General features: G+C 42.4%; 1 protein-coding gene across 2 annotated transcripts in view; it reads left to right on the forward strand.

Annotated features, from left to right (window-relative positions):
• Nucleotides 1-13,837: 13,837 nt before the first annotated feature.
• Nucleotides 13,838-18,439, forward strand: part of NEBL (nebulette) — a 341,865-nt gene continuing 337,263 nt past the window's right edge. The window contains exons 1-2 of one of the 2 annotated variants that reach the window (XM_036023529.1): nucleotides 13,838-14,464; nucleotides 15,755-15,849. In XM_036023529.1, coding sequence (XP_035879422.1) covers nucleotides 14,396-14,464; nucleotides 15,755-15,849 — 164 coding nt within the window. In that variant the 5' untranslated portion in view covers nucleotides 13,838-14,395. The remainder of the gene's footprint in view (nucleotides 14,465-15,754; nucleotides 15,850-18,439) is intronic. The other variant, XM_028506855.2, reaches the window with a different exon arrangement.

Consider the following 18,439-nt stretch of genomic DNA (forward strand, 5'->3'; position numbering starts at 1 on the left):
CTCCAAGTAAGGTAACATACAGATGCTGGGGATTAGAACATGGACATATTTTTGGGAGGTGACACTATTCAACCTGCTACAATTGTCTTTACAGCATATATTTCTTCTTTTTTAAAGGATACACCCGAATTTTAATAAGATTTTATTTATTTATTTATTTATTTTAGAGAGAGGGGAAGGGAAGGAGAAAGAGAAGGACAGAACATCAGTGTATGAGAGAAACACGGATTGGTTGACTCTTGCACACACCTCAACCAGGGACCAGGCCTTTAACCCAGGCAAGTGCCCTGACTGGGAATCGAACCTGTGACTTTTTGCTTTACAGGATGGTACTCAACCAAGTGAGCCATGGCAATCAGGGCTTTACAGTATATTTTCAATATTTTTGTAAAATATTCTAAATATTCAGAAAAACCCTCCATATTCTATTAAAATATAGTGCCAAAATATCTCCTATGAAGTAGGAATTTTGAGTTTCTGTGTTATTTCTCCACTCATGAATAATTAAGAATTCATTTTATAGCCACCAGTCATGTTTTAATTTCATAAACATCTTGCAGCACTTATATTTTACATGTTATTATATGTTACACTTTGAGAAGACATAGATTAGATTTGTGAATTGTATAAGAAATACAAATTCTCAAACTGCGACATCTTAACTAGGAATGACAACTGTTTTTATACCACATTTGTGACAATGATGCTGAGGCAATGTGATTTCTTCAGAGTTCCAAATCACACACATGCTATCTGGATATGGAAAAGGAAGGAGGAGCCACATAAAGTCTTATGTGACAACTTCCAGTTAGGCATGTAAGGAGCTTAAAAGTCACCACTCTTGTCCCTACAACAAGAAAAAAGCTGAACAAACTAAAATCAACAACTCTGCTTAGATATTTAGAGAAATGAAGTCACGGGACAGTCCACCGCTCTCAGAATTGGAGGACAGACAGGCAGGTGTAGATGATCGCAGCTCACCAGTGCAGAAGGCCAGGGAGAGAAACCTTCATGGGAACCAGTGCCAGGGTGTGCAAGCCTGCGCTGCGATTGAAGAATTGCTCGATGCTCAGTGTGGAAAAGTCAGAGAGTTAGAAACTCTAGTGGGGACTAGTCTTAGGAGCCCCCTATAGTTTTGTGAGTTTTACCTCCTGGAACCCTATCAGTGCCCACAGTAAAAATCAGAGAAAAATCCTTTTATGCTTATGGGGAGTGGAGAAGGAGCCATTTTGAAGGAAACTTAGAGCATTCTGTTCTTCTTAATTAAGACCTGGCCTCAAGAGAAACTATTTTTTCAGAGCCTAATTACCCTGGGGAAGAGGAAAAACCCAATTCCAGTTCACTCTAGACTTCTTGTCTCACTAAAAGGAAGGTAGGGGTTATAAAAAATACTTGTGAAGGTCACAGCTAAGGGGAATAGTTTCATTAAAAGACTGTGAACTGATCTTAGGACCATGGGATGCTTCTTTCCCCTCATACCCTCTTAATACATCAATAGGACTTCTGTATAATAACAGGGAAATACTACTGAGTGAAGAGATGAGGGGATTAAGAAGTAAAAATAGGCAATTACAGGATAGCCATGGGGATGTAAAGTACAGTACAGGAAATGGGGAAGCCAAAGAACTTATATGCATGACCCATGGACATGAACAATGGTTTGGGGATGGCCTGAAGGAGTGGGTATGTTGGGTGGGAGGGGGAAAAGGGGGAAAATCAGAACAACTGTAATAGCATATATATCAATGAAATATAATTAAAAATAAAAACAAAAATTAAAGTTGCTTTTGGCTTTGTTGTTTTATTAGATGATGGAAAATAGAGATGCAAATGGGAATTACAAAACCACAGTCCTCTCACCAAAATCGAAGCCACTGTAGACCAAACCTCTGCTGCCTTTAGGGAGCTTCCCTGGGAATTCAAGCAGTGGAAGGAATATAATTGAATTTCCCATTTTTGGCTGAAATGTTGAAAAGTAAAAGAAAGACAAAATGAAAGTTCTACAAGGTCAGACAAGAGAATTTTCCAAAAAGCAAAATCTGTGGCAGGTACTTCTGGAATTTTATGAAGGCCATGTATGTGTCTCAGGGTCCTAGGAAAGTGAAGTGGGAAGAAGTTGAAATTCTATGTGCTAAGTTTTGAAGAGCCCCACCTGTGTCCATTCCCTGACTATCAGGAGTCCCAGGAATCCCAGGAAAACTTTGCCCAGCAGGTCACAGCAGTCCCTGGGAATGGTGACCTCTCCACACCCTTGGGCTCTTATTAGCAGCTGGAACAAGATTTGTGGGGTAAAAAGCCTGGGGGCTACCAGGCACATTCTTTAAAATGTGACCGAAACAAAACAAAAGCCCATACCCTAAAATCTGTCCTGAAAACTGGTGATTAATTCCTCTTGCTTCTGCATTTTTCTCTAAGGGAGTAAACGAGGGACCATTTGAGTGACAAGGAGAGCTGCCGCGGTTAATAGCTGTCCTTGAGTCTGATGGAGCCTGGGTTGGGTGCAGAGGTGGAGTGGGGAGAATGTCAGTCGCCAGCCTCAAAATCAAAGTATCCTTATGCTTCATAGAAAAGTTTTCTAATTAAAATAATGTTTATTGTAGAAAATTTAGAAAATATAGGTAGAGAGGAAAGTATAAGGCAACTATAACCCCACTCTGCTGACATTTTAGTGTGCACCAGTCTAACGTTTTCTGAGCACATCACCTCACATAAAATTAACAAAAATGAGATCATAGCGAACATATGTTTTCATAACCTGTTCTTTTTCACTTAACAAAATATCAGAAACATCTTTTCATGTCATTAAATGCATTTAAACATTATGTCTTACCTTTGCAGTTTAATTTTTAAGAGGTACTCAGTGACAACATTACATCTCTGTTTTGTTTTATTTCAGCTTTAATACCAATTTTTATTGGCTGAAGCTGCTGTAGCAGCAAGAGGGGCTCCGATTTCTTTATAATGAAGGCTCTTTTCTCTGTTCATTTCCATGTAGTCAGTTCCATTTACTTCATTTAATTTGTGTTACTCATGCCCAGGAACATTGACTTGCTCTGGTACATAGTTCTAATGAACACGACTGGTACCACACATGTGTGTAAAGTGGTAAGGAGTGGATGCCACGCCAACTTGTTGCACGAGCCATGGTAAATGAAAAAAAAAACCCCTTCTGGATCTTTCAGTGAGGCCCCCAACCCCTTTACAAAGCAACAAGCCAGTGCATCAGCATGGGTTGTTTCTTACATAGTTTTTGCCACAAGACATTTTTTTGCTGCAGTATTTGAAACAGAAAAGCATCTTCTGATGAACTTGAACCCATAGTCCACTGGAAAATGATAATTATGGCCAAGGAAAATGGTAAAAAAATTGTTGGTCATTTGAACTCCTAGCTCAGTTTTCATTGGGGGAAGGTCTTCTCTTTTTCACTTATGGGAAAAAACCCTGCTCGGCAAAAATTTCCTTCTTCTGTGAGGCCTTCACATGAAGCTCATTACTAGAAGCACAAGTAGATTAATCAACTGAATTGATTTGTTGATATAAAACAAAACATAGGGGCTGGGGGAGGTAAAAGAAGATAAATGGGGGATAAATGGTGATGGAAGGAGACGTGACTTTGGGTGGTGAACACACAATACAACGTACAGATAGATGTATTATAGAATTGTACACCTGAAATCTATATAATTTTATCAACCAATGTCACCCCAATAAATTCAATAAAAAATAAAACAAAACATATTCTCCTTTTGTCCACTACATAAATGGCACTTGTCCTTGAGGCTGCTCTGTTGATTTTTCCAGGCACAAGATTTTCATAAAGTGCATTTGTGGGCCTGGCTGACTCAACCGTTCTGTGGTGCAGCACCCGCAGAGGCCTCCCTGAGGTTAGTGGCCCTTCCCTTTGTTCTCCTGTCTGGATCCCGTGGGCAGGCTCAGAGGTTCCTGCTCACAGGGCCCTTCTGGGTGCTATTCGAACTCCCTTTTGCACTGTGGTTGCTACACTGGCCTCTTCCATCCCTCTTTCCTTTCCTTCTGTCCCTTCTTTACTTTCTTTCTTCCTTTCCCATTGTTCTGGCTTCTTTTTTCCTTCGTCTCATGGTGACTCATTCATCTGCACCTGATATTGCTTCCTTTTCCTGGGTGCCTGGCCCCAGGTTCTGACAGCCTTGCTGGAGGTGAGAGTACCGGCAGTTTTGTTTTTAAATATTAAATTTTGGGGGGTAACATCGGTTAATAAGAATATATAATTTTCTAGTGTATGACATTGTAATTCAATGTCTGTGTAGTCAGTTGTGTGCTCCCCACCCAAAGTCTAGTTTCCTCCCATATATTTGGCTCCCTTTACCCATTTCACCCTCCCTCACCCCCTTTTGTGGTGTCCACCTTTCTCTTCTCTGTGCCCTTTATGACGAAATAAAGTACCTTGAGAGCATCATGCTAAGTGAAGTAAGTCAGAAAAAGACAAAAACCATATGATTTCACTCATTTGTGGAATATAAAACAAAAACTAATGAACAAACTCACAAAACAAGCAAAACCAAACTCATAGATATCAGCAGTTTTGATGGCAGCAGGAGGTGCTGTCCCTGGTGAATGGCCCCTGGTAATCACTCTTACCTGGAGCCCTGCAGGGCAAGTGAACTTAACCCCTCCCCAGTTCTTTGATCCCGACCCTGTTCATGCTACCTGCTTTCCTGGCTTGGCGAACAAGTACTATGCTGTTCAAGTGGTCACCAATGACTATGAAGCATGAGAAATGTGGGTAGACCACACTGAGAGGAGCAATAAATATAAAACACACACTGGATTTTGAGGTCTTAGTATGCAAATAAAGAATGTAACTATCTCATTGATTAAAAAAATATTGAGCCCTGGCCAGGTAGCTCAGTGTGTTAGAGCATCATTCAGATACGCCAAGGTTTTGGGTTTGATCTCTGGACAGGGCACGTACAGGAAGAAACTGATGAATGCGTGAACAAGTGGAACAGCAAGTTGATGTCTCTCTCTCTCTCTGAAAAACCAAAACCAATAAAAATATTGATTGTATTGAAATAATAATATTTTGGATAGATTAGGTTAAATAAAGTATATTACTAAAATATCTTCCACTTGGTTTGTATTACTTTTTAAGATCTAGCTACCAGAAAATTTTCAACGGCATGTGTGGTGCATGTTTGTGGCTCTCACTATGTTTCTGCTGAATGGCATGTGCACAGACCTTCAATGGCTGCTTAGAACTCGCCACTTTCTAATTGCTGAGGGCTCAGAGCTTTCTTTTGAGGTCATTATACTTCTTCTTATTTACTTTTGCTTCTTGAAATGCAAAAAGACAAATATGTATATATATATATTTCTGCCAATTTATTTATTTTTATTATTTAAAAAAATTAATTTAAAAGAGAAAAAACCTCACCACATCTAACTAAAACATAACTACATCTTATCCATGGTGAAGTTGTGGGCTATAATGATATCTAGATAAATATTAGCCTAGCTCTTTACTTGTTTTTGTTCTTGAGCTTCCCTTTGTATTCTCACTGGGTTAGGCCATCAGATGCCTAGGATGACCACAGCTTGTGATGAAGGGCAGGTTCCTGTGCTTGTTTTCTTATCTAGGCCTGCCTGCCACCCCCACCCCCACCCCACCCCCACCTCTTTCCTCCATAGCTGCTTAGATCTGACTCCAGGACAACCAACCAGTGAACCAATAACCCAGGTATAAAAAGGGGAGCTGGGCTGAGCAGCATATTTTTTTCTGACCTGGAAATAGGGAAAAAATAAGGCTGTTATCCATGGAAACTCAGGGTGAAAAAATGCTAAGGGGACATGTGTGAACAGGGCCAGTGAAATTTATAAGAAAGACATGAATAAGCAGAATCTGTGAAGAGGGAGACCTATGTGTGGAAAGCATGTAAGATAAGCAGATGAGGGGGACAATAAGCGAGCTGGTTCTGACAGAGAGGAGCAGACATGTAGAGATCAGTTGAAGCATTCTAGTGAGAAGTGTGTTAGTCCAATTGGGTTGCTATAACTGAAATATCATGAATGGGGCAGCCTGTAACAACAGAAATTTATATCTCACAGTTCTGGAGGCTGGGAAGTCCAAGATGAAGGTGCCAGCAGATTCGGTGTCTGGTGAGGGACTGCTTTCATGTTCATCCAGGGCACCTTCTCACTGTGTCATCACGCAGTGGCAGGAGTGAGGGAGCTCCGCGGGGCCTCTCTTATAAGGATACTCATCCTATTCATGAGTGCTCCACCTCATGACCTAATAATCACCTCACAAAGGCTCTACCTCCTAACACCTTACACTGGGGGTGAGGATCGCCACATATGGATTTAAAGAGCAACAGATTGCTAAAGTGAAGATCTTTGGATTGATTCTATTATAGATCTGATTTTTTTTCTTGTGCCTTTAGAGATTCCTTCTCTTTAGAAGCCAGGTTATTCAACTTTTCCTGTGTTCCTGTATATGGGGAATGTTACTATGAGTCTCCTTTCATTGAGAGAACTTGAGTGAGTCTCTGTTTCCTGTAACCAGTCTAATAAACACTACCTTAGTTTTGCATAATTTTTAGAGTTAATGTCTTTTTCCCCCTAAAATAGCTTTCAGAGGTAGGTATATTCCTGACCCTCTGTTATGTCCACAGAGAATTTACAAATGTACTCAAACCCTACATTTTTTTTAACACCTAACATGATCTTATTCAGTTGCTCCTGAACCACATAATCTGATATTACTTTTTTAAAATTATATAATTATTATAAATTATATAATTATTATAGTTTATATAATTCATCTTTTTAAAAGTTTTTTTAAATTTATTGTTGTTTAGTTACAGTTTCCCACTTTCCCCCATTGCTCTCCCCTGCCCCATCCACCCCACTCCCACAGGCACCCGGCTGTCTGTACCCATGAGTCCTTGCTCCTTTGCTTGCCCCTTCTCCTTCTCCCCCCACCCCTGTTATCCTCCTCCTCCCTCCCCTGTGGTCACTGTCAGTTTGTTCTTTATTACTTTTTAACATGATTAAACTTTTATTTGCTTCTGAGTATATTAGGAGGAAGACGATCCTTTAATTTGTCACTGAACATAATTGCAATTCTTGCCAAGCAAGTTAGAAATCTACTTTCCTTTGAAACTCAAAACTGATACTAATTAACGAGTCAGAGGTTTGATGTAAAAACTGGAAGCATTTACTACAAGGAATTTTTAAAAACTTATCTTTTTAATTATTTTTATTGGGCAAGAATAACATTTTCCTTGATGTGTTCTTAATTAACTTCTTAATATCTGTCATGATACATAGTTACAGAATTTTTTGTGTGTGATGAGAAACTTTCAGACTTACTCTCTTTGCAACTTTCAAATATGTAATATAATATTATTTTTAAAGTTTTATTTTATTCTCATTTGAGAGAGAGGGAAGGGAGAAAGAGAGAGAGACACGTTGATGTGAGAGAGAAACACCCATTGGCTGCTCTTGCTCTCACCTCAACCAGGATCAAGCCTGCAACCTGGGCATGTGCCCTGACTGGGAATCAAACCAGTGACCTTTCCTTAACAGGATGATGCTCCAACCAACTGACCCATGCTGGCCAGGGCTGCAATACAGTGTTATTGACTATAGCCACCTTGCTGTGCATTACATCCTCATGTCTCACTTATTTTATAGTTGGAAGTTTGTACCTTTAACCACCTCCTCACACTCCCCTCCCCATCCTAACCCCAGAATTTGATCTAGTTCTTAATTGACTATAAGTCAGGGTGAGGTAGTATGTTAGTTAGCTTGAGCTGTCATAAAATACCATAGGCTGGGTGGCTTAAACAATGCAAATTTATTTTCTCACAGTTCTGGAGGCTATAATTTGCTTCTGACATCAGAATGTTAGCATGTCTCAGTCTGATGAGTACTGTCTTCCCGGAATGCAGATGGCTGCCTTCTTGTTCTGTCCTCATGTGGCAGAGAAAAAGGGAAATAGGGAAAGAGAGGGAAAGGGAGGGAAAGAGAGGGAAAGAGAGGGAGAGAGGGAGAGAAAGCCCCAAATCTCTCAGATGTCTCTTTAAAACTCTTTTTAAAAGTCCACTGATCCCATCATGAGGGCTCCACTCTCTTCCCCTTACCTAAACCTAATTATCTCTAAACACCATCACATTGCGGATTAGGACTTTAACACATGAATTTTTGGATTACATGATTCAGTTCATAGCATATTAAAGGCAAATTATAATCCTAGTAACATATAACTTTTTTTCTCATGAGTACGTTAAGCAAATTAATTCAAGTTTTATTTTTATAGCTGGATATTCATCAAGTTTGGCAGATGATTCAGAAAGCAGTCTTGAAATACATGAAAAAGGTACTAATAACTATCTTCATATTTGTCACTTTCCATTTAATTTGCATGAAAATATATCAATTGAATTAGTTCAGTTTTATTTATTTTTTACTCTAGTCATTCAATTATTAAACACATTTTTTACTAAGTTCTTACTAAATGCTAGGCCGCAGGTGGCAAACACAAGGCCCGCGGGCCAAATCCAGCCCTCCACCTTGTTTTATCTGGCCTGGCACCTTGTTTCTACCCAGCGGCAGCACTGAGCTCTCACTTAACTGTTCAGGAGTAGTTACATTATACAGTCCTAAAATCACATTCGGCCCTTTGAAGGCAACAGCAAAGCTGATGTGGCTTCTGGTGAAAATGAGTTTGATACCCCTGTGCTAGGCACTATCTTTGATGCTTTATGTGAATTAATTTTTATATTGAAAAATAATATTGTGCTTGTGAGTGTGTGCGGCGGGGGGAGGTTCCTAGCCCAAAGATAGGGGTTTCCTATCTGCCACATCTCCAAGACAGGCCCATGAGAGTGAAGCCCTACCTCTTTCCAGGTCTTGTAGACTGGAAAGACCTCTTAGCGGATTGTTATGGAGCAATACAAGGAAGTCATGATAAGTTGCTAAGCTAAAGTAGTGGCAGAGGGTGTGGAGACAGACTCAGGATCTTCTTTTGGGGATAAAGTCAACAGGATTGGGTAATTGAACAGAGTTTGTTAGGTAGAAAGGGAGGAATCTGGTTGATTTTTAGGGTAGCCTTTCATGATTTCCTAGCTGAGTTAGAAGTTCTTCTGTTCTCCCATAGTGTCAGGAGCAGAGCTTTTTAGAGCATTTATCACATTGTATTGTAATTCTTTGCTTACTTATCTGTTGTGCTAGATTTTATTATAAGCAGAGGTCATGCCTTAATCCCCATTGCATCCCTTGTGCCTAACATCCTGCCTACCAATAATTGTGTACTGAATGGATGAATGAAAGTAATAGTTTTTAGAATAGCTTCTGAGTCTTGAATGCCCCTTAATGTTTTAATTTTACATTTATCAGTGACTTATAGCAGTACTGTAATGGTAAATGAGATAATTTCTCTAAAAGTGTGTAAGATCTTTGGAGAAATGCCTCATTAGACTAAGGCTCATATGCAGCTATCAAAACTGTGAACTAAAATCTACCATTTTTTTTTTAGTTTCACCTGTCAAGCTTGTTGCCTGGGAAAACTTTCCTCCATGGTGAAACACAATTTTGCACAATGTCTGACCAATAGAAACCACATAATAAAACTTTGTATAATGAGAGAATGAATAGTTCATTAATAATAAGAGCTATGCTTTGTTGGCCACTACACTTCTAACAGCATGCCTTTTCATAAAAGAAAAACAAACAAACCCCACCCATACTGAACCTTGTATGTAAATCCATCAGTTTTTGTTGCTGATGAGGTAGAAAGCATTTCTCTTCAATTATCATCACTGGTGTATTAGTCAGCTTTTGCTGCAGTAATAAACAACCCCCTCCCCCAATCTCAGTTGTTTACAGAAACAAAGATTTCCTACTCCCATTATGTATGGGTTGCGGGCTTGCTGTGGCTCTGTTGGGCATGGCTGATCTTACTGAACTCAGGTTGTACTGGCTAGACAGGTCTTTGAATTCCTGGACAGAAGTCAACAAAGCAGCCACTCCCTGAGATATGTTCTTCTTCTTAGGGCTGGGTGCCAGAGCTTAAGGGGATGAGAGGACAAAGGCAAACTATGTAAGTCCCTTAAAATTCTGTTCTGATAGGACATCTGTCCTGTCCACTTGAATTCCATTGGCCAAAGGAAGTCACATTATCAAGCTCAGAGTCACTGTGTCGGGAAATACAATCCGCCTATAGGAATTGTTGCCCAGGGTGGAACAAAAAATTGTGAGCCAATAATATAGTCCATCACAATGTGAGCCCAATGTTTGTCAAAGCCACTATTTGGCCTTTTGTAATATTAATTACTTTTTAGAGCTTTTAATTTGGAGTTCAATTTGTATAGCTTAAATAACAAAAGTGCTTTGAAGGTCTTTAAAAGGTTCTATGTAAATAAGGCCCAGAGGTAAAAGTGAACAGATTTGGGAATTTTAGCTAAAGAAAAAATTTAAATTTGTAACTATGTAAATGTTTTCACGAAGGTCATGATGGTAAGTTATTCTTTATGTCTGTGGATGTTCAAGCCAGCAGAAAAGGATTTAATTAAAGTGAAGATATTGGGGTATGGTTTCCATAAGGAACGATTTCTTGACTAGTCAAGTGAAAGAGACATGAAAGGGGCAAAGGTCTCCCTAGTGGATAATTGAATCATTCATCTGCTTGAAGGAGGAAGGCTGGGCCAGATGACAGGTTTCTGCCAATTCTCTGTTTATAGTACTTTGAATTTTGAAATAAGGAAGTCCTTTTAAGACAGATGGCATTAAAATTCTTCTTACATCAGTGAAATGTCACTAAGAAACTTAGAAGCTGGCTTAATGCAGAAAATGAAAATAGTAAGAAAAATGGATATGAGAGGAAAATGTATCTCTGAGCATTTGTTGTTTATTTCCTTCATTGTTTATTTTTGAGAGAATAAAACATCACAGTTAATTCCAATTTTAATATAATCATTCATTTTATTCTTTCAGCAAACATTTAATTAGTATCTACTATATGTCAGGCATTGTGATAGATGCTGATTGGCTAAGAAATTATACAATTTACACTTAAAAGATCTGATAAATTAACCATCACTCTTCCTCAGAATTTTTGCTTACCATTTAAAAAAGAGAATAGGATTTTTATCATCTACAGTTATGAACATCTAAATGCTAAAAAAACTTAACAGTCTTTCAGGTGACCATATAAATATTTTTTTTCTCAGGCATTTATTTTCTTTTTAAATATTGTGTTGGCCAAAAAGTCTGTTTTTTCCATAACATAAAAGACATTTTTTTTCATTTCCACCAATAACTTTATTGATTGGGAGGGATATTTCAAGTACATAGGTTATCTCTCACTATTGGCTTCTAGAAGGTGGAGGCCAGGGGTGTTGCTGAACATCTTCAAATGCATAAGACAGTCCCACAGCAAAGAATTTTGGCCAAAATGTCAATAGTACCAAAAAACTTTGCAAATCTCTTTTGACATCTTTGATCAGTCATAGCACCTTCTCTATACACTGCACAAATCTTTTTTGTGTGTTTCAGTTATGTTTTTACTTTTCTTGAAATAATAAAGCATAATATGGCAAAATGTTGTTTACTTTCTTCCATCTTCAGTATTAAAATGGCTGCACAAAAAGTAACTAGTTTTGATAAGTTCTTTTTAAATGCTTGCTGCTATGACAGCTGTCACAATACAATCTAATAAAATTGTTATGATTGAAGTTAAGGACAGCTAAGTGCTACTAGGGCCATTGAAAGGAAAAAATGTAAGGGACTTTTTGGCCAACCCAATAAATATCCAATGTAGGTTCTCCTCCCCAACTTTATTGAGGTTTAATTGACAAATAAAATTGTAAGATATTTAGAGTATACACATTGATGATTTGATACACATATAGTGTGAAAGGATTACCTCCACCTATCACCTTTCCTATTTTTTGGGGGTTGGTGAGAACATTTAAGTTTTACTCTCAGCAAATTTCAATGATATGATACAGTGTTATCAACTGTAGTCACCATGTTACACCTTAGAATCTAAGGCTTAGATCCTCAGATTTTATTCATCTTAAAACTGAAAGTTTGGCCTTGGCTGGTGTGGTTTAGTTAGTTGGACATCGTCCTGCAAAGCTAAAGGTCACTGGTTCAATTCCAGGTCAGGGCAGATACCTGCATTGCAGGTCAGGTTGCCGGTGGGTAGGTACCTGTGAGAGGCAGCTGATTGCTGTTTCCTCTCCCTCTCTTTCTCCCTCCCCTGCCCTTTAAAAAATAAATTAAATATTAAAAAAATAAAAAACCTGAAAGTCTATACCCTTTTACCTACCTTTTCCTATTTCCCCACTTCCCTGCCCCTGCCAACCTCTTTTTATAGCTTTCATGTGTTCAACCATTTTTTTTCTTTGAGTCCACATCTAAGTGATACTATGTAGTATTTGTCTTTTTGTGTCTGGCTTATTTCACAAAATGAAGTCCTTCAGGTTTATCCATATTCTGAGGCCAATTTCTAAACAGCTTTGAGGTGTTTTTAAATGACAACTGATCCTCTGTGACAGCAAATTATTGTTTTATTTGCTTTTGAGGTGATCTTGTGAGCAGAGCACTGAGTGGTTGTTGCATTGGTGAATCCCTTTTAAGAAATTATCTCTTTTGAAAAGTCAAACAGCACAGCCTCATTATGAATGATACTTCAGTGCATGCAGCCTGTCTAAGAAGCCCAGAAATCAACAATTTTCTTTTTTCATGAAAGGCCTCAGCTATGATTTAAAAAAAATGACAGAAATATTTGTCACAGTAGTTGCTATGTGATATTACTGAGTCTTAGTATGTGTGCTAGCAATGGAATGTGTTTATTTGTTGTAACCTATGATAAGCCTATCTGGTAGCAGGTGCCAGGCAGATTGAGAAACACTTCAGAACCGCTGACTCATTTAATCCTCACAGTAGGAGGGTAGGAGATGTTTTGTAGCGCTGTTATTCCCATTTTGTAGGCCAGAAAATTGAGGCACAGAGAGACTAAGTGTTGGCACAATAAATGGCAGAGTTGGGTTTTTAATGCAGGCAGTCTAGTCCATTTCTTGGTCTTTTATAAAGTAAGTCCAATAAATAACCTGAGATCTTTTGAAACTAAAAACCGATGCCCATTCTGTTTGGTTCCATCCTACCTTCAGTTTTCAGTTCGATTTTTTGGACCTTGTAGTTAGAACCAGGAGGTTGTAATTGCTTGCCTTGATGCAGGTGAAGAACTCCTAGTAGATCCTGTGGTTAACTGCAAAAATATACAGTGCGCGCGCGTGCGTGTACACACACACATAGAGCAAAATGAACGATGACCGTTTATTAGTCAGGAAAGGCTTGATTCTGGCCTAAAATGACCAGTCGTTCTCCAAGAAGGGGTACAAAAAAATGCAGGCAAGGGTTGGGTGCCAGGGAGAAAAGGCTCTTTCCCATCCTGGCCCAAGGACTTTACGCAGGCGCTTGGGGGGGTCGCTTTCTCTCAGCAGAAGCCCTGGAAGCGGGTGCGGTACCACCAGCGGCGCGGCGGCGACAGGAGTCGGGCTCCCGGCGGGTCTCCGGGCTCCGAGGCCCTATCACTCCCTGCGCGCCCCTGGGCAGCCTCCATCCGGGACTGGGCGATGCGAGGGCGTTGGGGCGCCTCTGCCCGCGGCCCCAGGGCTAGAGGATAAGGGCAGCGCACCCCTCCGCCCTTTGGTTACCAGGCACATCAGCCTGGGAGAGGGGGTGACCCGGCCGGGGCAGAAAAGATGGGGAAGAACGGGGAACCGGCGTGTTGGAGGCCCCTCATTCCTCCATTTCCCCACCGCTCCCCTCCCCGCCACCGCCCACCTGGCCGCCCCCGGCTGCGGCACCCGGCGCGCTCCCAGGTCTCGCAGTCGCAGCCCGCAGTGTCTGCGGACTCTCTGGGGCTCTGCCCTACTCCTCCCCGGATTCGCCCTCCCTAGCCGGTGCCCGACGTGCTCGTTCCCTGCCACTTGGGTCGGGGTGCGCCGGTGGGTTTGGCCTGCGCGGCGGCGGCTGCGGCGAGGCGGGGGAGCTAGTGAGAGCGAGGGGCGGGCACGAGTGTGTGTGTGAGTCACCGGTACCTGGAGCGCGAGCGGCGCAGAGCAAGCGGCGCGCAGCCCGAGCCGGAGCCGAGCGGGAGCTGGAGAGCGAGGCCGTCCGCAGGAGCCAGGCCCCGCCGCGCACCCACCCGCGCCCTCGTCGCCCTCGGGGTCCACAGCACTGCCGGCTTGCCCCTGGCTCGGCGACCACTCCAGACCCCGGCGCCCGCTGTCCACCACACTCCTGCCGGCCCCGAGGCGGTGCGGGGCTCGCCGGGGGATGTCACAGCGGCTCCTCGGAGCCCCCAGCTGTTGCCGCCCCGCTGCTGCCCCCGGGAACCGCGACCATGAACCCCCAGTGCGCCCGCTGCGGAAAAGTCGTGTATCCCACAGAGAAAGTCAACTGCCTTGATAAGGTGAGCGAGGGGCGCCAGGCCGGCCCGGACCTGCCGGCACTGGGCTGCACCTGTTCAGAGAAGTTTTGGCACCTGGGACGGAAAGAGAAGAGTGGGACTGGGTGTGTGTGTGGTCTTGGCCCCGGGTGTGGGCACGCGAAGGAAAACGCCCGCGGGAGTGTCAGAGAGCACGTTTGGCGATGGTGTTGTTGGAACCGGAATAGGCTTTTGTCGGGGTGCGGGCGGCAGGGGGTGCGGGGCTGCGCCGGCCTGGGCAGAGCTGCGGCGGAGTGCACATCGCGGAGCGCGGCCCGGGGCGCAGCAGCCTAGTCGGGCACCCAGGGGCCGATCGGCGAGCCGCGCCCCATCCCCCTCCACTTCTGTTTCTCACTTCCCAGTGCCCGCTGTCCGGAGGACCTGCCCGCACCCGGACTGCTCCCCCGCGCAGCGCCTCCCCTGCCGGCTGCGAGGTGGAGAGGCAAATAGTAATTAATATGTCAGGGGCGGCCGCTGCCGCAGTGCTAAGAATAATCCCCCCGGAGAGCTCTGGCTCCGCACGGCGAGCAGGACTCACCGGGGCTAATCCCCCCTGTTGGGGAATTCCAGAGGAAGTGGCCTCAACCGGGCCCCCGCAGCCCTGCTCCAGGCCCTCCCCGGGCGTGGATGGAGTTGAACAGCCTGGGAGACAAACCCCGGCGCTCTCCTGAGTGCCTGACAATTGAAACCAGCCGGAGGCGGTCCCTGTGAAATCTGCGTGTGGTGTCAAAATTGCCTCCCGAGAGCACGCTGTCATTCTGACAGTGGTTCCAGGCAGAGTCCACTTCTCTCGCAATGTAGTGGAAACTGAACAGAGATGCGGGGGCCGAGGCTGCCTCCTGCCTCCTGCCTCCGAGGGTTGCCTGACTTCCTGTAGAGTCCCATTATTTGAGATCCTATAAACACGGTGTTTAGGCACTAGGAACTGGACTCGTTTTCCTTTTAAAGTCGCTTCACAGGCTCCATTTCTCCAATAACCAAGCTCAGAATTCCATTCTGGCTGCTCACAGAAGTGCAACATGGACAGAGCCGTGGAAGCTCTTCCATCTGAATACCTACATTGTGATGGGGATTCGTTTAGAACTCAATTTTAATAGCTGCCTGCTTTATTTACTTAAATGAAAGTAGACAGACAAATCCACTGTTACCTACCATCATTTTGTTGTAGTATTTTCAAATACAGGCGGGGACTGTAATGCATTAAAAAAGTCTTTTTTCTGTACCTATCCTGGAATGAACTGGCATTGTACTACAATTAAAAACAATTTCTTTCAGTATTGGCATAAAGGATGTTTCCATTGTGAAGTCTGCAAGATGGCTCTCAACATGAACAACTACAAAGGCTATGAAAAGAAGCCCTATTGCAATGCGTAAGTACCGTCAAAATGGTGTGCCAGGTGTGTGGCACCACATCAGTGCACTAAAGTGTGTGGATCTGCCTGTTCTGAAGAATCGACTCACTGTGTCACCCAGGTGTGGCAGCAGCCAATTACCTGCTTATGCCACATACTCTGGGTCTCTGTACTTGGTTGAAGGTCATTGCATTTGTCTTTCTAATGTGTAGGATAATTTGTGTCTTCAGCCAGAAGGTTAATTTTTGAGGTTCACAGTGTTGCGGGGTTGGGGACATCTGTTAGAAGCTGCAGAACTTACACACTGCGAATGTGTGGGCTCTGAAGTGCATGTCAGGTAGATTTTCATTTTAATCACATGCCAATTTCCATTTTTAATCATATAATGTTACCCTACTTCAATTTTATATATGAACCTAGCTGCTGCAGAAAGGAGTCTCGCTCACTTGACTATAGCTGAGACCACCCCATAGATCCTGGAGCTTAGACAGGGAACCAAAGAATTAAGACATGGGTATTTCCTGCTGGTGGGGATTAAAGAAGGTAAGCTTTCTTTGCAGGCTTTTCTGTAGGTATACGTTTAGCCTATAGTAGTAGCAATTAGCTGGCATTTATACAGTGCTTACCAAGTACTAGGCCTTGTTGTAAGCTCTTTATGCATACTGGCTCATTTAATCTCTACAGACCCTTTGACTGTTATACGCATTTACAGATAAAGAAATTGAAGCAACAAGAGGATAAGCCTCAAGAAGTGGCTCAGATCACTCCGAGAGTCTGCAAATGGTTAAAGATTGGCTAGTGCTCCAAATGGCTACCCTGCTGCCCTCAGGCATGTGTTTCTCCACTCCTGTGAGCATCCACCTACCCAGACTGTTTTCAGCCCTGGGCCCTTGGCTCTGATTGTTGAACCTTCCTCCCCATTCCCTGTGGGGCCTATAGGTCTGGAGGAGGCAGAGGAGCTGCCTTATCTTTTGGCTGGAATATTGTTGTCAGCGATTCATTCTCCCTAGAGTTTTTGAAGCAGGTTCATTCAGGTCTCTTGGAAATGGAGGGCCCGTGGTTAATTCATGCTTCACTCATGGGAGTGTGTTATAATAGACAGTAAATTTTTGTTCAACGAATGTAATGCACTCACACTGCTCTGGTGAAGAACTTAAAAAAAATCTCTGTGTTTCCTTTCAGTTGTAGTTTAGTGTTTACATATAGACTAGAAACTTTGAAACAATCATAAAATTGGGACATGGAGCAGAATTTAGGACTTTCTTGCATAAGTGAAGTCTACAGATATTCCCCAAAGTTACTGATGTTTTCCATTGTCCTATACCATGCCCCTTGCTGGGATAATGTGAGCAAAGTGAGATTTCAATGTCATGGTCTCCTGCTTCTCTTAAAGAGAGGTATAAAGGATTGGTTAAAGATCAAAAGCAGGCAGCAGTAACTAGAAGGGAAAGGGCCCCAACAACCCATAAACAGGATAATGGTTCTTCGATTAAAGGAAAAGTGAACCATTCTTCCTATATGTATTCCAGCTCCTGGCCTGATTTGATCAGGCTTTATGGGCCTTGCCAGGATTCTTTATAGCTCCACAGCCTGGAATTGAACCTGGTGATAACAATGCCTGAGTGGCCCTGGTAGGCCTGGAGGAATGAGAAGGGAAGAGGAAAGACAGGAGAGACAGAAAAGAAGGAGAGAACAGCAATTAATAATAATAATATAATATAAATATTAAATGAAGAAAGAAAAGTAAAAAGAGGTACAACTGAAGTGGAGCCTTGGATTGCATTGGGTCTCTTGAAAATTCTGTGCTTACTGCTTAATTTCAGTTTGGTCCAATTAAAAAGAATATCAGATTCTTCAGCAAGTCATGAATGGCTGGTTTGCACTCTGACCTAATAGTGAGCTGGTGTCCAGAACCCTTGGGATTTGGACTGCCAAAAAAAACACCTTTTTTTTTTGTAGATAGGAAACATCCAGCTGTGCTGTTTCAGAGTCTAAGTCTTATTTTTACTACTTCAGTTATCTATAAATCAAATGCTTACAAATTTACTCTCTAGAATTTCTCATATAATTCCAAAACTTTGTTATTTGGTTTTGTTTGAATTTTTGGTAGCATTTCAGATTTTCTGCTTAATATTGAACCTAGGAGTCTACTTTATTGAGCAAAGAGACAGGGGAAGACTGGGACTTATTGTTTGTGGCTGAATGAGTAGAGTTGATGGTTTAAATTTGTTTAATTTAGCTTTAACTTCATGTCATATGAGATCTTCAGAGAGCTGAACCCGGCTAAGTTGTAGGTTCTATCTGCTGTGAAGGTCTGGCTTCGAGGTGCTTGTTCTCAATGGTCATCTTTCCAAGGGCACAGGTTGTCATGCAGACTTGCTGGTCAGAGTGGATTACCCTCTGGGGATCCTGGTGCCTCTGCTCTAATTCAGGCGGAGCGTGTCAGTCAGCTGTTCCCTGTGGTCTTGGCCAGAAGGGCTGCCATAATTTCTCTGGGTCAATGGTGGAAAATTGATTCTCTGAAACATAGTGCTACTGAAACATGAAACATTCTATGGCCAAGTAAAGCAGTATTTTATCTGCACCTAGTTTGGTCTAGGCATCAGTA

Source organism: Phyllostomus discolor, chromosome 1 (genome assembly GCF_004126475.2).
Source record: "Phyllostomus discolor isolate MPI-MPIP mPhyDis1 chromosome 1, mPhyDis1.pri.v3, whole genome shotgun sequence".
Classification (NCBI taxonomy): domain Eukaryota; kingdom Metazoa; phylum Chordata; class Mammalia; order Chiroptera; family Phyllostomidae; genus Phyllostomus; species Phyllostomus discolor.